The sequence below is a fragment of the Drosophila rhopaloa genome, unplaced genomic scaffold (genome assembly GCF_018152115.1).
Source record: "Drosophila rhopaloa isolate 14029-0021.01 unplaced genomic scaffold, ASM1815211v1 contig_155, whole genome shotgun sequence".
NCBI classification, from domain to species: Eukaryota; Metazoa; Arthropoda; class Insecta; order Diptera; family Drosophilidae; genus Drosophila; species Drosophila rhopaloa.
The window spans coordinates 2,079,599-2,104,191 of NW_025335034.1; the positions used below are offsets into that span (position 1 = coordinate 2,079,599).

At 41.8% G+C, this 24,593-nt stretch overlaps 5 protein-coding genes across 8 annotated transcripts; 2 read left to right on the forward strand and 3 right to left on the reverse strand.

Annotated features, from left to right (window-relative positions):
• Positions 1-2,754: 2,754 nt before the first annotated feature.
• LOC108037580 (serine/arginine repetitive matrix protein 3-like) lies at positions 2,755-3,839 on the reverse strand. Its single transcript, XM_044457075.1, has 3 exons — positions 3,706-3,839; positions 3,246-3,627; positions 2,755-3,201 (listed from the first exon to the last, which is right to left on the reverse strand). Exons 1-3 carry the CDS (start codon positions 3,837-3,839, stop codon positions 2,755-2,757), a joined length of 963 nt encoding a protein of 320 aa, XP_044313010.1.
• Positions 3,840-5,820: 1,981 nt separating this feature from the next.
• On the forward strand, positions 5,821-6,494 carry LOC108037585 (methylated-DNA--protein-cysteine methyltransferase, inducible). Its single transcript, XM_017114190.1, has one exon. It carries the CDS (start codon positions 5,879-5,881, stop codon positions 6,461-6,463), a length of 585 nt encoding a protein of 194 aa, XP_016969679.1. The 5' UTR covers positions 5,821-5,878; the 3' UTR covers positions 6,464-6,494.
• On the reverse strand, positions 6,460-8,309 carry LOC108037586 (signal peptidase complex catalytic subunit SEC11A). Its single transcript, XM_044456988.1, has 4 exons — positions 8,094-8,309; positions 7,755-8,014; positions 6,707-6,879; positions 6,460-6,665 (listed from the first exon to the last, which is right to left on the reverse strand). Exons 1-4 carry the CDS (start codon positions 8,160-8,162, stop codon positions 6,610-6,612), a joined length of 558 nt encoding a protein of 185 aa, XP_044312923.1. The 5' UTR covers positions 8,163-8,309; the 3' UTR covers positions 6,460-6,609.
• Positions 8,310-9,101: 792 nt separating this feature from the next.
• On the forward strand, positions 9,102-10,777 carry LOC108037584 (probable peptidyl-tRNA hydrolase 2). Its single transcript, XM_017114189.2, has 2 exons — positions 9,102-9,400; positions 10,142-10,777. The coding sequence occupies exons 1-2, from the start codon at positions 9,209-9,211 to the stop codon at positions 10,511-10,513; spliced, it is 564 nt and encodes a 187-aa protein (XP_016969678.1). The 5' UTR covers positions 9,102-9,208; the 3' UTR covers positions 10,514-10,777.
• Positions 10,778-11,210: 433 nt separating this feature from the next.
• On the reverse strand, positions 11,211-23,623 carry LOC108037583 (transcription initiation factor TFIID subunit 1). 4 transcript variants are annotated; one of them, XM_017114185.2, is made up of 16 exons: positions 23,350-23,623; positions 22,505-22,812; positions 21,702-21,836; positions 21,430-21,641; positions 20,683-21,314; positions 20,243-20,623; positions 19,470-20,187; positions 19,140-19,412; positions 18,697-18,918; positions 16,734-18,621; positions 15,164-15,306; positions 14,776-15,106; positions 13,803-13,901; positions 13,264-13,458; positions 12,058-12,153; positions 11,211-11,927 (listed from the first exon to the last, which is right to left on the reverse strand). In XM_017114185.2, the coding sequence occupies exons 1-16, from the start codon at positions 23,532-23,534 to the stop codon at positions 11,314-11,316; spliced, it is 6,432 nt and encodes a 2,143-aa protein (XP_016969674.2). In that variant the 5' UTR covers positions 23,535-23,623; the 3' UTR covers positions 11,211-11,313. The 4 variants fall into 4 exon arrangements, with proteins under 4 accessions (XP_016969674.2, XP_016969676.2, XP_016969675.2 ...); XM_017114187.2 differs by lacking the exon at positions 13,803-13,901; XM_017114186.2 differs by lacking the exon at positions 12,058-12,153.
• Between the last annotated feature and the right edge of the window lie 970 nt (positions 23,624-24,593).

The following is a 24,593-nucleotide window of genomic DNA, read 5'->3' on the forward strand; positions in this document are numbered from 1 at the left end:
GAAAATTACCCAGGAAATTCATCAAACGCCTTTGAGCAAACAGTTTCGCACATGGCTGATAGATAGGATTTTAAGACCACTTAATAAACAAAAATGTACACTTTTGATTTCTTGAAAGTGATTCATAAATTCAGCAAAGCAATGTACAAAACAAAAACAAATAGTTGTTGGTTTTACATTTCTTAGTCGAATTACTGAATATAAAATATATATTTATAATCAGCTTATAAAAGAATGCCATTCAAGATCAAATTTTAATAAATAGCTATAGCAGTACTAAGAAAAAAACAAATGTTGACAATGTTGACAATTTCAGGATAACGACATTTACTTAAAATGTAACATACTGACTGGATTTATTTTACGAAAGATACATATTGCAGAAACATCCAGTCAAAGCTGCATTGTTAATAAAAAATAACAGAAAAAGAAACGTTAGTTTTAAAATGTATTATTAACTTTAACCTAAGAATCCTTATTTAACAACAAATTTTTCACAGGCAACACAAAATAAAATCGCATCTCTTAAATATAAAAAAAACGAGGACGGAAGCTAACTTCGGCAAGCCGAAGTTTTAATACCCTTGCAGACTTTGACGAAATTGCTAAAAGTGAAAAAGTAGCGAAAGGAATAAGGTATACATAAGTAAACTAGATTTGCATCGTTTCAAGTCAATTGCTTTTATACTGCAAAAATGTCATATACAAAAGGGATACTTTCGCAGCCTTTAACAATTTTTCCTATCTCCTTTAAGATATAGACTTCCGAGCGGCAAGCGCTTTTACCCTAATCAAGATATGCGTAAATAAATAAGAATTGGAAAATTTTATGTTAGTAGCTTACACACTGCGCGAAATATTCTGATAATCATCAAATTTGGACCGATTTCACCCTATTGTTCCTATGGGAGCTATAGGATATAGACGTCCGATCGGCACGCGCTTTCACCTTGATCAATGTATGCATAAAAAAATAGGATTTGGAAAGATTCATGTCAATAGCTTGTATACTGCGTGAAATATCCTAAAAATCATTAAATTTTAACCGATTTTACCCTTTTGTTCCTATGGGAGCTATAGGATATAGACGTCCGATCGTCACGCGCTTTTACTCTGATCAAGGTACGCATAAAAAAATAAGATTTGGAAAGATTTATGTCAATAGCTTTTACACTGCGCGAAATATCTTCCATTCTTGCAAGTTATATCCGATTGTTCCTATGGGAGCTATAGGATATAGACATCCGATCAGGGCGGTTTTCAAACTTGATCTGCGTACACTTGTTTTAGGACGACTGTGAAAGTTTCAGATCGCTAGCTTTTAAACTGAGCTCGCAAACGGTATTGAAACAGACGGACAGACGGACAGACGGACAGACGGACAGACGGACATGGCTATATCGACTCCCCTATTGATCCTGATCAAGAATATATATACTTTATAGGGTCGGAAACGTCTCCTTCACTGCGTTACAAACTTCTGACCAAAATTATAATACCCTCTGCAAGGGTATAATTATCATAAAATTACTTATTTCTGCTATTTAAAAAAAGAATGATTAAAAAAATTGTAAAAGAATAGCCTTTTCTAAAGTTGAAAAGGAAATCAATAAAGATTGAAATTTATTTGTTTGAACATCATATACATAAGGAAAGAAAAACAAACAAGGAAAGCTAATATCGGGCGGAGCCAAAGTTGATAACCCTTGCAGAATATTCTGTAAATTATATTTTCCAAAATTATTCATATGATAAAAAATCCAACTTCCTAACTTTAAAAACACCAAAGTTATGGAATTTGCGATCGTTCAGTTATATGGCAGCTATAGGATATAGTCGGCCGATCCTTATGGTATGTGGTAGGTCGGATTGATTGGCCAAAAATTAAACCCATAGAAAATCCCAACTTCCTAACTTAACAAACACCAAAGTTACGGCATTTCCGATCGTTCAGTTATATGGCAGCTATAGGATATAGTCGGCCGATCCCGGCCGTTCCGACTTATATACTGCGTGCAAAGGAAAGAAGGGTGTGTGCAAAGTTTCAATTCGATATCTTTAAAACTGAGAGACTAGTTTGAGTAAAAACAGACAAACGGAAAGACGGATATGCTTATATCAACTCAGGAGGCGATGCTGATCAAGAATATATATACTTTATAGGGTCGGAAATGTTTCCCTCACTGCGTTGCAAACTTTTGACTAAAATTATAATACCCTCTGAAAGGGTATAACAAAGAACCGTTCTTTCTGTATTTTTATTGGGCTTACCGTTATATAAAATCAAGTAGTGCAAAACGCAGGTGGTATAAGAATAAACAGAACGCATGGTGAATTTCTTTCGGAAGTAAATATATCCAACCTCTAAAATAAATCATATTTTTAATTTACCTTTTATATTTGCTGGCTCGAATGTTATTTGTAAAATAATTTGTATAGAGTTTGATAAACATCCTGGATGTTTTATTAGAATAGTGTCTAAATGGTATACCACAATTTATGCATTCAAAATTGTTGTTTTTGAAATTGAGAGATTATATTTGGACCTTTAAGGCCCCAACAAATTAATTCTCAACCACGTTTTGATGCACGGAATCTTAAAACTTTATAATCTAATTTTCCATACAAATGACAGCGAAGTTCAGCCAGTCCCAGATGTGCAGGAATCTTATAACTTTATAATTTAATTTTTCACACAAATAAAGATATTTATTAATAAAGATATTTATTTGTGTGGAAAATTAGATTATAAAGTTAAGATTCCTTCTCATCTGGGACTGGCTGGACTTCGCCGTTATTTGTATCTGGGACTGGCTGGACTTCGCTGTCATCTATCCGCTGTCTGCGGACGGGCTGGCGGAATCTGATGGTGGGCTTGCCGATGCGGTCTCCTCGGCCTCCTCCTTCTTCTCCTCCTCTGGTTCCTCCTCTGGCACCTTTTGGTGCCGGACCAGTGGGCGTCCCAATCTTGCTGGACTCCGGATTCTTGCTGTGCTCCTTCGGTGCCGGTGGCTTGCCGACGGTGGAGTGGCTCGAATTGGGATTAACAGGCTTTGCCAGAGCTTTCGAAGAGGAGCTGGCCACCGGGGTCTTGAGCTGGTTGGAGGACTTGCTAGCCATGGCATTGGCAAGGGGTATCTTTGTGCCGGAGGATCGAGCGCCGCCGACCTTGATCTTGCCATCCGAGGGATTGCCCATCGACTGGAAGTGGAACTGGGAGTGGCAGTGGCGGTGCTCTTGGTGACGGAGATGGTCTTCGACTGGAAGACGGCCTGGTTGTGGCTGCTGGTGGCCGGGACGAGGTTCTGCAAGCCGGAACCGGAGCAGCGCACGCGCGTCTTGCGGTGATGATGCTCCATGGGCAACGTCTGGGAAGCTGGCTTGGCCACCGGAGCATGACCATGAGCATGAGTATGACCATGGACATGAGCAGGAGCAGGAACCTTCCTGGAGGAGCGCTTCGAGGAGCGCCGTGGGCAAAGCGATGGCGGCGAGGTGTGGTGGTGGCGCCGATGGCGGTGATAGTGCCGATGGCGGAAGCAGGAGTGCTTCGGACGATCCGGCTTCCTGGTGGAGCCCTCCGGCTCCTCATCGCTGTCGCTGGACGAGAAGCTGCTGCTGGTTGAGCTGAATTAGCTGGAGGATGCGGTGGATCTGAAGCAGATCCAATCGCTGCTCTCCGAGGCGATCAAGGGGGTGGGTGACCTGTTCCTCACCCTTGGACCAGCTGCTTCTCCTCCGGCGGGGATTACCTCCTTGCGCTCACGGCGATCCTTCCTCTGCCGCTTGGTGGGCGGCTTAACCCCGTCATTCGCCTTCGTGTTCTTCTCCTTGGGCATCCTTGAACCTAATTTTGTTGTTTTCCGGAGCTGCTGCTGCTGAGTTGTTCACACGTCGGGTGACTGCTGCCAAATGAAAATGGGGAAAAGGGAAATGACAACTGTCGTCCAGAAAAAATCAAAGTGGCCAGGCAAAGCTACTAGATTGGAGGATCGGGATTGCCACCTAATAGTTGGGATGGAAACTACATCTCTGTGTTAATGAATTGCTGAATCGTTGAACACTACCGTTCAATCGATTAAAAGCGTTCTAATAGAAGTAAAAAGGTATCATATGGTAACAATCCAATAGAAAATAATATTTGTCGAATAGCTGATTTCCTTGGTATTTATTATTTTAATTATTAGTGGAAATATATTTAATACATTTATTTTTATACCCTTGCAGTGGGTATTATAATTTTGGTCAAAAGTGTACAACGCAGTGAAGGAGACATCTCCGACCCTATAAAGTATATATATTCGTGATCAGGATCGCCTCCTGAGTTGATATAAGCATGTCCGTCTGTCTTTTTCTACGCAAACTAGTCTCTCAGTTTTAAAGATATCGAATTGAAACTTCGCACGGAACGGCCGGGATCGGCCGATCCTATTGTCGACATACAACAGATTGATCGGAAATGCCATACTTTTGGTGTTTGTAAAGTTAGGAAGTTGGGATTTTCTATCGTTCTTATTTTTGGCCAATCAATCCGACCTACCAAATTTCATAAGGATCGGCCGACTATATCCTATAGCCGCCATATAACTGACTGATCGGAAATGCCATAACTTTGGTGTTTGTAAAGTTAGGAAGCTTGGATTTTCTATTGGTTTTATTTTTGGCCAATCAATCGGACCTACCAAATTTCATAAGGATCGGCCGACTATATCTTATAGCCGCCATATAACTGACTGATCGGAAATGCCAAATTTTTGGTATTTGTAAAGTTAGGAAGCTTGGATTTTCTATGGGTTTTATTTTTGGCCAATCAATCCGACCTACCAAATTTCAAAAGGATCGGCTGACTATATCCTATAGCCGCCATATAACTGACTGATCGGAAATGCCATAACTTTGGTGTTTGTAAAGTTAGGAAGCTTGGATTTTCTATTGGTTTTATTTTTGGCCAATCAATCGGACCTACCAAATTTCATAAGGATCGGCCGACTATATCTTATAGCCGCCAGATAACTGACTGATCGGAAATGCCAAACCTTTGGTATTTGTAAAGTTAGGAAGCTTGGATTTTCTATGGGTTTTATTTTTGGCCAATCAATCCGACCTACCAAATTTCAAAAGGATCGGCTGACTATATCCTATAGCCGCCATATAACTGACTGATCGGAAATGCCATAACTTTGGTGTTTGTAAAGTTAGGAAGCTTGGATTTTCTATGGGTTTTATTTTTGGCCAATCAATCCGACCTACCAAATTTCAAAAGGATCGGATCCTATAGTTGCCATATAACTGAACGATTGGAAATGCCATAACTTTGGTGTTTTTAAAGTTAGGAAGTTGGGATTTTTAATGAGTGTTAAGAATGCATCATATGAATAATTTTGGAGAATATAATTTACAGAGTATTCTGCAAGGTTATGTCAACTTCGGCTCCGCCCGAACATTCGTTTGTCCTGCTACTTTGTATAAAGAAAAAACTAATAAATGCATAAATCGACCTCTCAAATAAACTTTATTCTCATAACCCTATCTCTTTAAAGTTAAATATTTTTTAATTACTTACAAAAAAAATTTTTAGCAAATGCCACATAAAATAAATTAAAAGAAGTTCCCCAAGTTATTAGGTAATTTATTTTACTCAAGATATTATGTTCCAAGATTATTATGTTGGGCATCTTGTTCATTCTTATGAAATAAAAAAAATATAAAAATATATTTCAACTGTTTTTTAATACAAAATATCTTTCTTTATCCCAATAGATCTGGCAACCTTAATTTTCCCTTAAATTTACCCTAAATTAGACGTTTTGCCGACGCAGCTGTGGTCACACTGGATGGACAGTGTTTTAAGATATTTTGAAATTAATTTTAAAATCAAATGGCGAAGTGGTTTTCTCAGAACTCCCGGATCCGATTGATTCACATTGAGAGTCCTCCGGAGATCATCCGTTTCTCCTACCTGGAAACCAAATTCGGCCGGATGATGATGGGCGTTATTAATCCATTTACAGTGGATTCGAAAGACCAAGTCGCAGTTTGCTTACTTCACTTTGTGGATAAGGATGTCGCAAAAACCTATGACGAAGTACGGCAACGGTGGCCGAAATCTCTCCTCCAAAAGGACGAAGCTTCCGTCCAGTTGGTCGCGGAAAAACTCTTTGAGGGCGACAAGGAGAACTCGGAGGTGGTTCCAATCGCCATCCTGGGCACCGAATTTCAGAAGTCCGTATGGTCAGCTCTTGTGGATCTGAAAAGTGCCGAGACATACACCTATTCCCAACTGGCCGATCGCATGGGCTGTCCCAAAGCTATCAGGGCAGTGGCCAACGCCGTGGCAAAAAACGAGGTAGCCATCCTCATTCCTTGCCACCGGATTGTGTCCCAAAGTGGAGCACACAAGTACCACTGGGGTGCAGCCCTCAAGCAGCAGCTCCTAGCCTTCGAAAAGAACTTGAAATATTAAAAATTGTTACTTGTATCTTTATTGAAACTCAGCTCCGCACAAAGGTCTTTCTGTTCGGGATGGTAAGGAAATCGAAAATGCAGACAGGCTCGAGATTGTGCACTTCCTACTTATAAATTGAACCTACAAAATAAGAGCAAACTCATCTATTCCCGATGCAGCAGTACGAAAATAGCCAGAATGGAGAGGATGGCCCACTGGAAAGGCAGGGGAATTAAGGGCATTATAAGTATGGAAAATAAGGCTGATGATATTCGTTCATGAAGATCGTGATGATGCCCACGTAGGGCAGGAAGCCCCTGGCCCGGCCCACAATATCCTTCTTGGTCAACCACAGCTGATTGGGCGCATACAGACCCCGATCGTCCACGTTGTTGTTGTCACCCTTGGTCAGGAACTTGACGGAGCCGTCCTCCCTGTCAAGAGAGGTGTGGATTAGTAAAAACTGATAAATTTACAGCACAGGTGCGAAAGCTAACATTCTATTTTTTTAAATCCAAAAAACCTTAATCATTTTAAAAGAATGAATTTATTAGCCAAACCTGAAGTTATTAGGTTAGAAACAAAACCCTATCTTTCACAGAATTGTTAAATTTGCATAGATTGTTAAAATTATATTCAATTTTTCTTTCCAAATAAATATAATTTATTATTCCAATAAAGAACTTACTCTTATAAGACTTCAAGAAGTTAAATTACCAATACTATTCTCGCCAATTTTCATAATAAATTAGAAATAAAATTAAATTTCAACAATCAGTGGTTCAAATTTAATAAAAAGTTTAAGCATGGCTGCTTAAACTGGCAAGTACACAAAATATGTAAATATTGACGTTGCTAATCAAGAGGGTTATAAGCAGCACATACTAGACATAAGTCTAAGCCCGATCTGAATATCATTGCCCTGTAGCACGTACCTTCTTCGTTCTAATTAATTTTTTAACCCGGCACGCAGTGGGTATGGTCCTACCTCAACCTTCTCAGTTTTTGTAAGCAAAGAAATAACACACTAATCTTGCCTCCACTGTTTCGTCATACCCTTCCGCAAGTTTTACTTTTTACACATAACAATATGGCTCGGAAACAAGAGCTCACGCTCGGGGACATAAATCCCGGTCTAATTGAGCTTCTCAGGCAACTCATGTACAGATCTACAATTTGAGACAAAATAAGCAGAGATTACTCTTTAACTGGACTACTAAGTCTCTGAACTAACTTTCAAAGAATATTTATCCACCTATTTTAAAACTAAGTTAAAGAACACATTCCCCCTCAGACATGGGACACTCACTTCTCGTGCAGCTTGATGACGCGATGCACTATGGGTATGTCCCTGCCCTCCACCTTGAAGACGACGATCTCGCCGACGCGCACTGGCTCCTCCTTGTAGTTGGTGAGGAAGAGGAGGTCGCCGCGGTGGAAAGCCGGCTCCATGCTCCCGCTGAGTACCACCACAATCGGGGACTCGCTGCCGGTGACCACCATCAGGCCCTTCCAGATCATCAGCGCCGAGGAGACGATCATCGCGAAGCTCAGCACCTGGTACAGCGACTGTTGGGGGATAATGGACAATATGGATCAGGATGCCAGCTAGATATGTACCTAAGCCCGGAAATGCGGCGCCGCTCACCTGACGCTTGTTCATTCTGTTGAAGTCTCCCAGCATCTCGTCGATCTGCAACATGCTGGCTACGCCCATGACTGCGTCTGTGTGTTTGGGATCCTTGGAGAGGATATTAACCTAGCTAAATGCAAATAAACGGGCCCTTAACAAAACTCTTCGGCTTCGTCCACGAAGACAGAAAATTACAGACACGTATGTGGCGGTGTGGCCGTCGGCCAGCGCATCGTAAATGCCAAATATAACTTGACTGGAAGTGCGCGATTCTGGGGCACTGATATTTGACTACACTGTCAGGTTCTTTGAGTTTTCCGCTTTTGTGTTTCTAATTTTCTCTTTGTTTAAGTAGTGTATAGTTTTTATTTATTGTATAATAATAAAGATGAAAAAATTAGAAAAAACCCTTCGACTCTTGGTAACCAATCTATTTTTTCCGAACTTGAATGAATTTATTTTCTTATTCAACTTCATCAATATTTTAAGTTTGTTTAAAAGTAAATAAAACAATATCAAATAACGAATCTATGTCATCAATCTTGTGGAATAAGATTAAAATCTTACATTTTCAAAACGAGAAGAGGAGCTTACGATTGCTTTTTAAACTGAATTCAAAATCAAAATTTTATTAAACATTTTCCTAATATTTCTACACGAATATTGGCCGAAGTTTTGTTTAAATAATTTAAACGCAAAGCAAATAATTATATTTGTACTGAACAATTTTATTCCTATTATATTACATTTATGTGAATAGATTCCTAAAGAAAATGTATTAATTAAAAAAAAAAACAACACAAAACTAATTTAACCTAATTAACTAATTACTTTACCAGAAATCCAAAAATGTTTTGCATATAAATAACACTTTCCCATTAATTTATAAATCTTATAGTTTAAAAACTAATATTTCAATTTTTTGATTGTTTTTTGAGTGAATACCCCTTCGGTCGCCAGTATTGCCAGACAACTCAAATGATAACGAGGCGAGCCATCTGCATTAGTAAGACCATAGTGGAGCCGTTGAAATCCGCACTTGGTGTGACCGCACCCGGAAACGTGAAGTGAGCGCCATCGGTTGCGTTTTTTCGCGAAATATTTTTAGGAAATAAAACAAACGGAGCAACATGGGTGACAAGCTGCTGGACTCGACGCAGATCATCAATGGCCTGGCTGTGATGCTGTCCTTCTTCGTGGGCTACCGTTACGCCCTAAAGCGCGGCGACGCCAAGGATTCGTCCGCTGACGAAGGAGCGGCGGCCTCTTCTTTGGCCGGATCCTCGTTGTCCAGTGCTTCCGAGGCTCCAGTTTCGGATAAGGTGAGCAAAGGATCCATCTGTTGCCAACAGAAGTTGTTCAAGAGGTCTAAATCGCTGCATTGCGGGGACTCTGTACTTTTCACAGGTATCACAAATGCAATAAATCCCACCCACACTCATGGTCGCAAAAATAGCAGTGCGATTTTAGGCTATTAGGATTATTTGATCAGGACTTCTAGAATTGGTATTCCGGAGATTTCGAGTGTAATATTATATTTGTTCAGCTAGTTAAATTTAATTTAAATTATAGAGCAAAAATAGAGTAGAAACTTTAATGTCGTTCCTGAACCTTACTAAACAATGTGTTACATATTAATGGATCTTTTCCCTAATTTATAAGGATTAAAATAATAATTTTCCAATAAATTTAAATTGAAGAAATACATTTCTGAAGAGATACATTTTTAAAAGTAATTGACCTACGCAGGTCTACTTTTTAGTTGATATAGGTAATATTCTGCTGATATAATATTTAAGACTTAAAAGACATGAATTAAATACCGACTTTAGAATAGTTTATTATTGATTTTAAGTGTCCCATTAAACTGCGTAAAATGGCTGTTACCTTATTTCGTTAATGTTGTTACATTTAGTTTGTAAAAAGGCCAGAAAAAATAAAAAGGTTAGCTGTATTTTATTTGTGAATTCTAATGAAGTAAAACAGACTTTCCCATTAATTAATTATATGATGTATATTTAATATATTTAACTGACTGATTTATCAATTCTCCATTCTTTTAGGGCTACGGAGGCTTCAATGAAAACTTCAAGATGGTTCTGGTGGTACGCAACGACCTCAAGATGGGCAAGGGAAAGATCGCCGCCCAATGCGGTCACGGAGCTGTGGGCGCTTACCAACGGGCGGTGGCCAGGACGCCCCGCTTGCTGAGGGCGTGGGAAAACTGTGGATGCGCCAAAATCGCCGTGCGCGTGGAGAGCGAGGCGGAGCTAATGGCCATCAAGAAAGCCGCCGAGCGCCAGCAGCTGAACACCTGCCTCATCCGCGACGCGGGTCGCACCCAGATCGAGGCGAACTCCAAGACTGTGCTGGCCGTGGGTCCAGCGGCTGCCGTGGACATCGACCGGGTCACCGGCCACCTGAAGCTGCTGTAAGATCCGCACTGCGGAACTCTTGCAGGCCATGAGGCATCACTTACTCACTCGAGTGCAACCCGACAATTCTCAAAGCAATAGGGCGCATGGGTGGAGCGGTGGATGAGGCTGGAGGTGGCGTCATGCCGCCGAGGAGGAGGCGAATGGGAGACGACGACTGTGACACGCAAGTTAAGCTAAGATTTACGTTATCACGTTAACTGTGAACCGAGCTATTACACATTAAATGATTGGCAGTCCGGCCTGGAACTGCAAAGCTCCTAAGCAAATGGCTTTGGTGGGGGTTCAAATGCACAATCAATAGCTTAAGCTAGCTGTGTGTGCTTTATTTCTCAAAAAATGTTTAATTTTCATGCATTGGGAAAATTAAAATAAAAATTAAGAAACTGTTTTGGGGGACAAATATATTTGTTTTATATGTGAAAAGTTCAGTCACTTAAAATATCTGTGTTCAGAGCCCCAAGTGGAAATAAGTATTTATATTGAGAATTGAAATAAAAAGAATCATCATTTTTTTCTACATGAAAAAGAAAAATGGCTTGATAAAAAATTCTGTAGGTGAAGAAATTAAATTTTTACGAAACTTAAATTTTGATAAAAAAAAAGTACTAGTTTTTCAAGAATTTGCCATCAGAAAATGTTTTACTTTTAAAATTATGACAGTTTTAAAAGTCAAGCCAAAAAAACAATGATCATCTTTAAAGCGGTAGAAAAATTATTTTTTATATAGAGGCATTTGCCTAATGCAACTGTTTTTTAGCTTCTTACAACTAACAATAATTATAAATGAAACTTAAGCATTAGAAAGTCCAGGCGTAATCATTGTCTCCCTGCGGAGTCTGTGGCTGCTGCAGTTGCTCTGGTTGCAGTTGAGACATCGGCTGCTGCTGCATCACTTGGTGATGCATCTGTTCCATCCCCTGCACTTCCAGCAAGTGCGGAGGCGGCTGGTAGTCGAGGGTCGTGGGCTCGTTGGACGAATCCACCATGTAGATCTGCGACTGTGATGGCTGCCCCATTTGCTGGTGGTGCTGTAAGGCGTAGTCTCCGTCGTCGAAGACCTCCTTCTTAATCCGCACCCGGGAACCATCGTCCTCCTCGTCGCTCTCCGAAATGTCCAGGTCATCGACTATGCCCATGCCGTTGTTCAAGTTATTGGTAGGCATTTCCTGTGGCATTTGCAAAGCCATCGAATCATCCTCGTGAGACGAAAGACCCATTCCCATTGCTGAAGCGGCTGCTGCACTTGTGCTGGCTTCAGGGGGATTGTATGGCCCATTATCATCCTGATCATGGGAGAGGAAATTGGTGAAGGCGCCCTGCAAGCTGCTGGGCTCGCCGAGATTCTGGCGCTGCTTGTGCATGGCCAGGAAGTCGGACGGGTCGTAGTTGGGGTCTACATCCATGGACTCATCTGAAATATTTCGAGAATTCTAATCAGTCAGAGCGTATTTGAAGGGCGAATCAATTAAGGAGTTAAGGTGGGGTAGGAAGATGGACATCGAGAGGGCACAACACAAACACTTAGTAAGGATAATAAAGACCTTGCTGCTGTTGAGCATAGTAGCCAGCGCCCACGCCACTCAACTGCACCATTGCTTCTGCCACTTGCTGGCTGTCATCCTCGCCGACCGGCTCCTCTGCTTAGGCGATTTGGGTAAAATCAGAAACAGAAACAAAATCCAAACAAAGTCAGCGATTGAAAGTGGTTTTCAGATTAGTATAGAACTTTGAAACAGGGACCAATAACCGTAATAAATAAAAGTTTTATTATAAAACCTACTATATTTATTACTACTTTGTTATAGAATTGGGTTAATCATTTTGGGTTAGGTATGGGGAATATCAAATATCGCTCCCGCAAATACTCACAGTATTTAGTAATCATTGATTATAAATTATTTTTCAGTTATGAATTAAATATAGAAATGTAATAAAAAAATCATTTTATTAAGCCAAGTTAGGACAAATCGAGTAATTTCCCATCGAAGCGAGTCCGCTGTTAATTAAGTTATAATATTAAATGCGTTTTAATTCTTTAATTTATTTATATTACACAGCCCTGTGTCTAAAATATTTCGCAAATATTTTTTTCAATCCATTTTTCATAACCTTTGCTTCTTTTAACGAGTAACAAAAAAAAAAAACTCTAAAAAATATAACGATAAAACTTGAACTGGAAAGAAATTTATGAACAACGGAATAGGATGTAAACAACTTTTAAACAAGTCGATTGCACTAAGACAGACACAGACCGAAAGGTCGATTTAAACTCGTCTGGTGTCGCTTATTAACAATATTTATCTTTTATAAGGTCGGAAATGTCTTGTTACAAATATCTGACCAAAACTAAAATATCGTCTGCAAGAGTAAAATAATCAGTTTCCAGTGACATTTTCTTTTCCATTAATTTTAGTATTATATACTAGTTTTAATTTGACAAAATGGTTTGAAAAATTCTCTGCTGATAAGCTCTATTCTCCAATAAAAAAATGATTAGTAAATAAATGGTTGATAATATAATAATTTTTATGCTTAAATTTTCATTTTGTTCTGATTTATATTGTACGCAGGAAGGTTTGATTATTATTTGTATCAGAAAGATATAAAAAATTCCTTTTATAATACCAACCGACCTATTTAACTCCCGATACCCAATTTTATAATTAGATTAATGCTTAAATTAACAAGAACAATACCCGTGCCAGAGACAGATTTGAAAAAACAGGCCTTTGGCCGGATGTACCCACCTGCCATCTGCTGAGCTTCGATGTCGATCTCCGTCTTAATGTTCTTGGGATCAAACATGCCATCCATGCCATCGGCGGGGGCATGAATGCGTTCGCCCTGATCCAAAATGCTGGCCGCATTGTTCTCGTCTTCTGAGACCTCCTGGAAGTCTTCCTCCTCATCATCATCCTCGTCGTCCGTCGAACATTGCAGGTCTAATGGAAAGCAACATAATTTTAATAAAAATTCCAATATTTGTGGATTGTGCATTACCAACAACTGAAATAAAATGTCATTTACATTTAAAATTTGTAAAAAGGTAAAATCGAATTTAAATCTAAAAGACATGCAAAACAACAGCTAATAAGTCAAGTATCTAAGGTTAGCACTAAAGTTAATCTAAGCTAAAAGATCCAAACCAAAAATGAGGTGCGTGTGAAAAAGCTGTTGGGGTGTCAATCAATTTTGGATTTCATGTGTATTAAACAATTAATGCAAGTAAGTGTTTGTTGGGTGGCCCGCTGGCTTAGTTCCGATTAGTCGGCGATTAGAGGCTTACCTTCATCCAGGAAGTAAGCTTGCGTCTGACTCATGTTTGAGGCAAGGCTGTCCTTCCTCGGACGCCCCCGACCACGCTTAACCGGATTCTGGGATTTGACTAGAAAAAGGTAAAAGTTTTTGCAGTTCGTATGTGGCAACAGTATCAGGATTTTCAGTCTTTTTCATTTGTTCGTGTATAAGGCTTGACTTAATTGGGATTCCCGCTAAGCAAAGTGCGTTTGGCCAGAAATAAACACACAAGTACTTCGTCTGGCTTAAAATCTGGGTATCTACAAAATCTCCTTCTATATAAACGGTCGAATACAAACTGTTAATTAGTTCATTCATATTATCCCTGAAATAAGCTTAGGCATAGTCAAAAACATTTTTATATCCAATTTTAAATTTAAAATTAAAGCAAACTCTCGCAATCTAAAGCTTAAAACATTATTTCTTAAGTAAAAATATATATTACAACAAATATATGACAAAAATATATCTCACTTACTTCATTTTAATTAGCTATAATTGAAACGCTAAATTCAACAAGTTAACAGATCAATTCAAATTTGTTTGGGCTCACTATAAATTTAGGTTCATGCATTCCGATGATTTCAATAGTAATATTTGCTCAATATCTACACGAAGTCTATACAATGAATCAGATTTTATATAAACATCATTCATTCACAAATCAAATTTTACTACACTTAAATTGGAGTAATAGTCTGGGATTAGTATAAGCATATGGATCCATTCGGATCCGTGTCAACCGTAACCAGAGGGTTTGCCATATGCAAATTTTGTATAAAATGCTTATAAATTACTGATTTTGAAATGTAGGAGGAAGCGTGATCAATACCAATAGTTCTTTAGTCCAGAAAAGACAGTAAATGTAGAAATGTATATGTATGCAATTGTAGAGATAGAGCCACAGATCCTAGACCGATCAGGCGAATTTAAAATTAGGAAACAGACCCTGGCCCACTTACCCTCCTCCACGGGATCGCGCTGCTTGCGAGGTCTTCCCCTTCCGCGCTTTACCTCCCCCGGTCCAGGAGGTGGAGGCTTCCGCGATGAGGGCGCGGGATGGGACATGCCCATCTCCGCTCCCATTCCGCGATGGATGGAGTTCGATGAGGAGGCATGTCCCACATGGCCCTCCACATCGATGTAGTCATCGCCGGGGGAGCTAGCCCGACTGCCTCGGTCAAAGTTGTAGTCATCATTGCCCCAGGCTTCATCTAACTCGGGTGCATTCTCCCTAGCGCGCTCCTGTGTCTTAGCTATGTTATCCTCCAACTGAGAGCAGTGATCCGTAAACTGGAGTAGAACAATAATATAAGCTTAACTGATGAGCATTTAATATGGTCAACATACCTCTACCAACTGGAATTGCGCGTACTCCAGTATCTTCTTGGCGAACTTGGTGTAGCGGGTATCGCTGCCATTGTACTGTTCACAGTTGGTGGCAATCAATTCAATGTCACCCAGATACTCGGCTCGACTGTGATAACGATGAGCTGGATTAAATAGTAGGATATGTATACGTAAAAAATATGACTTTAGTCTTTAAAGGCATTCGCCTGAGGAGAACCGACGGTAAAGTGGATGGGACCATTAAGAAAATATAGGCTATTCGCTCTGAATACACAAGCGACACCAGTTGTTTAAAAGCATTTTAGTACCGAAATTTAGAGGGCTTTCCAAAAAGTTTTTTTTTAACAATTTCGATCTGAATACATATAAGATTCTAGTTGTTCAATAAAAGCATTTTAGTTTCCAAAAAGTTATTTTAATCAAATTTTTTCAATTTTTTAAAACTCGAGCTTAAAATCTTTGCGTTACTACTATTCTATTTCATTATCTATTTATTTTTATACCCTTGCAGAGGGTATTATAATTTTGGTCAAAAGTGTGCAACGCAGTGAAGGAGACATCTCCGACCCTATAAAGTATATATATTCTTGATCAGGATCACCTCCTGAGTTGATATAGCCATGTCCGTCTGTCCGTCTGTCCGTCTGTCCGTCTGTCCGTCTGTCCGTCTGTCTGTCCGTCTGTCTGTTTCTACGCGAACTAGTCTCTCAGTTTTAAAGATATCGAATTGAAACTTTGCACACACCCTTCTTTCCTTTGCACGCAGTATATAAGTCGGAACGGCCGGGATCGGCCGACTATATCCTATAGCTGCCATATAACTGATTGATCGGAAATGCCATAACTCTGCTGTTTGTTAAGTTAGGAAGTTGGGACTCTCTATGGGTATTATATTTGGCCAATCAATCCGACGTACCAAATTTCATAAGGATCGGCCGACTATATCCTATAGCTGCTATATAACTGATTGATCGGAAATGCCATAACTTTGGTGTTTGTAAAGTTAGGAAGCTGGGATTTTCTATGGGTTTTATATTTGACCAATTAATCCGACCTATTAAATTTCATAAGGATCGGACGACTATATCTTATAGCTGCCATATAACTGATTGATCGGAAATGCCATAACTTTGGTGTTTGTTAAGTTAGAAAGTTGGGACCTTCTATAAGTTTTATATTTGGCCAATCAATCCGACGTACCAAATTTCATAAGGATCGGCCGAATATATCCTATAGCTGCTATATAACTGAACGATTGGAAATGCCATAACTTTGGTGTTTTTAAAGTTAGGAAGTTTGGATTTTTTATGAGTATTAAGAATGCATCATATGAATAATTTTTGAGAATATAATTTGCAGAATATTCTGCAAGGGTATTTCAACTTCGGCTCCGCCCGAAGTTAGCTTTCCTTTCTTGTTAAATTTAAATTTACTCTCTTAATTTGAACTTTTTTTTGCTCATGATTATTTTTAAGCCCGAATGGCATTTATAGTACGATGAGAGCCAAAATTTGTTGTTCGTTTAATTTTGTATTATAAAATAAAAGATTGATTGAAAAGATCGACTCACCTTCAATGTTTTTGCCGATGGTTTCGAGGTCCATGGGTCGCTTTATGACCGTGTAATAGTCTTTCACCTGTTTCTTGTTGACTGGCTTAAGGAAAGGCCAGCTTTCGGTTAGCTGTTTGATCTGCGTGTGCAGCTTTTCGAAAATAAAGGAGAGCGCCACTTGGTCGTCGTCGTCCAAGAGCGGGTTTATGGCCTTCTCCAGGCGCATTAGCTTATCCTCCCGCTCGGCTAGCAACTCAAAGCAGCTGGAGAACATGCGCTGGGCGGCCACGGTGTAGGCACTTTGCGATCCATTGTAGATCAGCGAATTGTCTACGATTTGCTTTAGATCTTCTAGGAACATCTCCCGACTTGTATAGCGTCTCTGGCGAATATACTCCCTCATCGTCTGCAGATCCATGGGCTTGCTCACCACGCGGTAGTAGTCGGGCACCCGCTTCGCATTCACAGGGAACAGGAAAGGCGAGACATCCGGCATGGAGCGCAGTTCGTTGAGGATGAGCTCCAGAATGGAAGACAACACCACCACGGGATCAGTGCGTCGCCGATTGGCGGTCTTGTTGTGACGCTGAAGGTAGTCGCAATGGAGGTCGCCACCCACTCTGCGTTTCTTCTTTCCCATCGCATCCCGGGGAACCTTTAAGGTAAGACCCGAGCTGGAGCCACTGCGTCGCTTGCCGTCATCACCGCCATGCCGCTTGAGCACCTTGCTGCTCAGTGTCACCTTTGTGCCATCGACATTGACCAGATCGTCGTCGTCCATGGTCATCTCCTTTTCGCTCTGCTCGTCCAAATCATCGGCTAGCGAGGGATTCGACTGGGACAGACTGCTCTGCATGCCCGTGTACAGCGGACAGGCCTTGTTCGTGCGCATATGACCCACCTGCCCACAAGCGCCGCACTTCAGCTTCAGGTCCGGCTTGAGCTTGAACTTTTTGCGTGAAGGACTGACTTCCTTGTACCCACTATCACGCTCCTTATGAGAGTGGCCGCCCGAGCTCTTGGGATCGCCCAACGATGTGGGCATGCCACCTGGCTGCAGCTTCTGGTTCTGAGCCAGCTGCGCTAGACGTTCGCGCTCCTGGTTGCGCTTGATGCGACGCAGCTGCTCCTGGATGCGCCTCTTCTCGCGTTTCATCTCCTCCTTCTGCTGCTCGTCTAGCGTGGCGAACTGCTTGATGAACTGCTCGTCCTTGGTGGTGCGAATCTTGATGTAGGCATCGATCACCGGCTGCCGCCGCACAGTCTCCACGCGGGTATACTCCTTGCCGTCGTTGCCTCTGAAGGTACGCGTGATGCGAAGAATCCTGCCCTGGTTACTGGTCGCCAGCATTTGCTGGCCGGCGTCCTCCTTGCCTTTGGCTCCCTTGGCGCCTCCACTGCCGCTTGGTCCGCCGTGCTCTTCGTCTAGCTGACGGAGCAATTCCTGGCGCTCCAGCTCCTCACGTTCCATCGACAACTGCGTTGAGGTCTTTTTGTTGGACAGCATGTTCTCTAGGTTCTTGCCCAGTTCTTCGAGGTCGGACTCCTCGGAGGCTGAGGACTCCGCTTCGTCGGTGGATAGCACTTCCGAGCTGGCGAGCACTCGGTTCTGCAGGTCGAAGATACGCTGGCACTCTTCCTTGTAACGCTCCTGGTGCTCAGCAATGGAGAATCTGTTGCCACGAGAGAACTTATCCATTCCCTCCTCACCTGCTTTTGCTTTCTCCGTGGACAGTGTGCGCACCACATCAATGACCTCCCAGCGGGAAAGTTTCTTGATCTCTTCCTCGGGCACCTTGAACTGGCGCAGAAGCTCTTTTGCACGCTGGAGTGGCAATCGACGCAGATCCGCATCGGTTCCTGTGACCGACCGTTTTGGCTGCGACTCTTGCTCCTCCTTGGTTTGCTGTGCACCGAAAGGGAAAACAAATATTAGTATTAAATAACCCATATTATTGACGTTTACAGTCAGTTACTTTACCGTGGGTTTGTTCGGTACGCGAACATAAGAGAATCCCTCTCCACAGCCAGTAGGATCCGCGGGACCACTAAGCTGGAGCAAACACTTTCCACGCATGGCTTGGATGTATGCACGAGTTGTATTCCAGGGCGCCACCTTTACTTCGTCGTCAAGTTTTAATTGCGCCTCCTCGTCGTCATCCTCTTGTGGGGCAAACAAAAATTTCTCTCCGTAGCCTGCGTCCTAAAAATAGGGATATGGAATATATGTGTTAAAAATAATTTGTTTCTTTCTCAATGAATTCTAATATTCATTTAAACTGAAGAACGGCTAACGGTGCTATAGGAAATATGTATATATAAATAAATGCCCATGTATTCGGCATCATAAACACTTAGCATTTTAACACTTTATTTAAGAGTTCTTGATGAAAACAATACAGAAAGTTATACTAAAGCACTCACCTTGAGGCGCTGTTCTGCCGCGATCATACTGAAGTAGGCACAGCACTGCTCCGGCGAGACCATGGCCCGGATCTCCTCCTCGGAGGGCAGGCGAAACTCCGGTTTGATCACCCACCAATTGGAGTCCATGCCCGTACGCTTGAAGTCGGCGCACTGCTTCAGCCGCTTGCGGATGCTGCTCTCGGAATGGGCGGGAAAAGCCCGCTTTATGTCGTCCATCCGAATGCGGCGCGGATTGTCGCGACTCTTCCAGAACAAGCGGTAGATGAAGACCTGATGATACAAATAAAATATAAACTTGTGAATGATAGTTAGGATCTCGGCACCTACCTGCAGAAAGTCGCGCGTGAAGTTGTTAGCACGCTTGGAGTTCGGACCCGGAACCTCGTACAGCGGACACTCCTGGCCCACCGTGAAGATCGAGTTTACCGATCGGATCCAGTAGCTGTTCCGGGTGCGAATCACGAGGAAATCGTTGTGGGCCATCTTGTGTGGATAAATGGGCGCCCGGTACATGTTGTTCTCAATCGCCTGGATGCACTGTCCAGGATGTAGGATGCCCAGAAATGGACTGGTGTGCGCGAAGGCCACCTCTCCGTAGACATAATCCTGTGGGCCGCTGTCCTTCTCGGCTTTGCGCTTGTAGTAGTTTTTGATCTTGGAGCACATGCCCACTTGGTTCATAAGCGGAGGGTGCTCCTCACAGAACTCAGCCAGCACAATATCTCCATCCCTGCCACTCAGGTCCTCCGGGTTGCGCATGAAAAAGACATCTCCGCCGCCAGAGGCGATACGCTCCACCTCCCGCTGCTTGGCCTTTTTCGCGATGGTCTTCAGCAGTGGGAACACTTGATGTGGCGTCACCTGAGCCATCGGTCCGTGTGAGTACTTCTTGAGAGGAGGACGATGGAAGGAGCGAAGCTTCATCGGGCCCATGTGCGTTGGCACGAACGGGGCACGTAATTCCACCACAGGAGTCGAGTGCTGGATGAGATTTCCACCACCCACCTTAAGGCGCAGCGTCGGTTCTGTCTTGGGTGTGTAGTACCTGCAGAAGGATCATACATTACTTTCTACTTCTATAAAATCTTCAAGAGACTCACGTGTCGTTGGATATGTTGAAGGGGTCACGGTCGGGACTTTTGGGTGGCGGCGGTGGCGTATCCTCTGCCAGCACATTAATCACACCAGCCTTGCCAAGCAAGATTTTGGATTTCTTTACGTGCGGATGAGGTATCTTGATTTTAGGTGGAGGACCTGTGCTCTTGTTGATCTTAGAGGGATCGATGTCGTCGGGTATGCCCAGGATTATGTTCTCATCGTTAGGGTCCAAAGTGAGTACCTTTGGCTTGGGAACCTTACTCATTTGCTGCGCATCCCAGATTACCTCGTCCTCCCACTTGTGGTATATTAGCTCCTCGTTCTCGACCGGGAACAGACTGTACCAGGTGTCATCGGGTGCCTCCGCTGGCTTCGTTTGAGCACTAAAATTGAGAGGAATATTAGTCCGAAGAACTGAGTAATTGTATAAACAAAATTTTACTTTTGCTGGCCCTTCTTGCTAGATGCAGCCGAGCCCTGCTTGGAGCTACCACTGCTATTGCCCACTGGCAGGGAGGTTTTTCCCGGCTGGCTGAAGGCGCCGGCAGTCCGTGATCCACTGGAGGGCAGCCATCCAGCCGCATTTGTCTTCGAGTTGAGTTTCTGCAACACCTTGGCCTTGATGTCGTTGCCATCCCAGACAACGTCGTCTTCCCAGTGCAGCTGGGAGACCATTAGAAAGGCATCGTCCGCAATACTTGGCTCCGCTTCCTCTCCCTCAGGACTATTTTCATGATGCTCCTCCTTGATCTGCGGCTGGGAGGAGGAAGTTGCCGCCTTTGTCTTAAAGCCGTAATTGAATCCTTCGCCGGAGTCAGGCACCTCCAACATGTCGTACCAAATCTGAGCCGGTCCATAGCGCCAGTCGGCCACCTTTGGTTTCTGGTCGCTGTTCTCCCCGTTTTCCGGTCCCTCGGGACGCACGTCCTCGCTGTTGAAGTCACCCAGCAGTTTGTCCTCGTCGTCGGACATGCATTCTGCCGGCGTTGGCTCCGAGGCGTAGTGCAGACTAAAGCCGCGCTTTCGAGGCTCCTCCGTATCGCTCGGCGAATCAGAGCCACCGGTATTGGTCAGCTGCAAGGAAATAAGGGTTCACATGAAGAGAAGAACTAGCTAAGGCTTATCGATAATTAAATTCAATTCTTATGTAGCTGTGATCTTATAATTTATGTTAAGTAATAAAGCCTACCTTCTGATCCCTGGACTGGTTGCGCTTTCGGCGACGTTTGCGCACGTGTCGCCAGATCTGGGGCAGACTAGTGGGTTTGCCTGGTCCAAACAGACGCGAGAAGCGCAGCACCTTTTGAGGGCGGAAGTCGGGAAAGAGCTCGCGCACATTGACATTTTGGTACTTCGAGGGCAGTATGTCGGCTAGCGGTGTGTCCAGCTTGCGGTCCGCATCTGAAAGTCATTAGTTGTATAAATATAGCATCCTATGCTACTTTTATAAAAGAAGTTTACCCTTGGCATCGTTGGACTTGGAATCGCCACTGGGACTCGTGGCATCATTTGATTTGCCAGGCTCATCAGTCCCGCTGCCAGTGCCCGATCGCATGGGAGCACTTGGTGGTGGCATTAGTTCTTTATCGTCCTTAGCTACAAAAGAATAAAGTGGATTCGATACTAAACTTAATTGTTTTTTATACTTTTGAAGAAAAGTTGTTTTTTCTATGGTTGCTTGCAAATTTGTCAGCTCCTAATCGAACAATTCGTTTAAAAAGGCAAATATTTTTGAAGTGTCACTTTGACAGAAAAGACCTCGATAATGAGGCGCATAAGAAATATAATCTTTAGCAAAAAGGGCCAACAATAATGACAGCAGTGGAAGGTAGGCCCATATTTGTTCGGCAGACAATTTGACTATGCAGTTTCAATTGCTTAAATCAAAAAAATAGGAAAATCTAAAAGGGCATTTATGGTAACATTCACCTCAGTGAAATATCCAATACTGCGCAAGAGCTAATTACAACGCATAAAAGGTAAAGATTGAGATAAAGATTTAGCTTCAGATTCTAACACGAAAAGGCTAATTAAATAATAAGGCATATTTAGCAATAGAAAAGGAACAAAATAATATCTGTATTTTAGTAATAGTGGAACGAAAAATATAAAGATTATGTGTTAAGTTTAACCGTATATGCTATTTTTCATAGAAACGGTGTTTTATTTGTATTTGGAATTTGGTTTTAATTTGTAAGGCTATCGATTTTTGTCGTTGCTTGTTCTGCAGGAAAATGGGCTATTGGTTTTCCGACATTACTTACTTAACTTGGTCTCCACTTTAGAGGCGGGAATGGCATCCTCTAGGTCGTCGTAGGAGGATGTGTCTTCCGGCGGAGTGCGTGGGCAATCCTCGGATAACTCGGTAATATCCGAGTAGTCGATGGCATCGTCCTGAGCTCTTACGGCACCATCCTCCTTTTCGTCACTTTTTACGCCGGCCTTGAGGGCGTCGAAGACACTAAGTCCTCCGCTGGCACTGGCCTCAGACTTATCTTCATCCTCGTCTTCGGACAATGGTTCGGCCTCCTTGCGGTCGATAACCTCAAGCAGCATTGAGTCCAAGCCCAATCTAAAAGAGATTTATATTAATTAGTTAGTTATCGATGAAAAACGATTTAAATAAGATAAGCATATGTAGTTTCTACATAAATTTAGTTATTTTACACTTTAAACGACCAACCCAATTTCAACCAAATATATTTAGCTAAGTTGGCTTTTAAATTTACCCTAAACATTGATTAAATATAAATTTTGTTCAAATAAACAAGCTGTGGTTTAGGTTGCAGTGAGAATCAGGTTACTTGTGCAGGGCTCTACTATAAAAGATTAAATATACCAGAAGTTATTTAATATGCTTACGGCACTTTAAAAGTGTTTCAAATTATAATTCGTTGTGTTATGGTGTATGCCACTTAACGAAAGACATACATAGTTTAATCTCAATATAAGCCTGTTGTTTCAAGTTCATAAAAAGGTAAGGAAAAAAGACAACTGGTAACTTGTTGCTGCTGGGCAAGTTAAATAAAAGATAAATCTCGATTTGTAGACTGACGCCTTAACCAATGTGTTATCCGCAAGAACCTCTCTTCCAGAAAGCTTCACTCACTTGGACAGGGATCCAATGTTTTCCCGGAGTTCCGCATCGAACCCAGTGCCCCCGCGTCCTTCGCCGTCATCGTCCAGCAATCTGCCCTCGGAGTCGATGTTGCCAAAGAGAATACCGGTCAAGTCCAATCCATTGCCAATCGATCCCTCGTCGTCACTGTTGTCAGATTCCATCTCCATTTCCATCGGCTTTCAATGTTTACGCGGCTAAAATGTTGTCTCTTTTGTCGGAGCGCAGCGTAATTGCATTTTTTCACAAGACACGATTAAGTGTGACCGCCGCTGGAAATCTTAAAATTACTACAAAATTATCTCCATACTGCCAAAAGAAATGGTGGTAAACTTGGGAAATTTATTGTGCTGTGTACTTACAGTGGGGTCACAGCATATTTGGCATACCTCTTCCAATATTCATAAAAATGATTAAATTTTACTAATTCAAAAAAAAAAAAACAAAAATAACAGAAACTAAACATGCTCTTACAATCATCACAGATGGTTCTCGGGTTTTTAATTTTTTGATGAAACTTGAATAATAAATGTCTTGAAAATCCTAATATCTGACCTTTTTGGTCTAAAACTTAATTTAATTATCAGAAACCTATTCCTCTGTTAAACGATCTCAAAATAAACATGACTTTATGTGTCCTTTCCAAATATCCCAGCAGATAAAATGAATGCATTAAAAAAATATTCACCCGAATAATCTTAAATTTGTATATGTTACTTAGTAAGTCAGTAGATAAGTCCGCACCTCGAACATTTTGTTGTTGTCCTAGCACTTGTTGCATTAGCAGCTAGCTAACGTAGCTAAAGGATGGCAAATTAATATGCACATTAGGGTGGTTACAAAAAACCCTTACGCTCATCAGTTAAAAAAAATTAGTTTTAATTAATGTCATAAACATTGATGCCAATGTGCAATTTTACTGACATGTCGTAAATACACCAAAGCGACTAGTATAAGACTAGGACCTTAAAATTTTCATACAAATTTATCTGCACCACTCACTTGTTCACTTTCCCTTGCCCTAAACAAACATCACTTTTTCCTACCGGAGCTGCATAAAAATATTTCAATATCTTTTTTCATTTTGTTCGATTTGCATCTCCTTATATAGGCTTCCCCGAGGCTTCAAGAAGTGGAATTGGTTCATTGAAATTCGAACATTTAGAACTACCAAGCCTCAATTTATTTTAAAGTTGTATTTTATTTTAAAGTAACCAGATGGATCGTATAGTTAC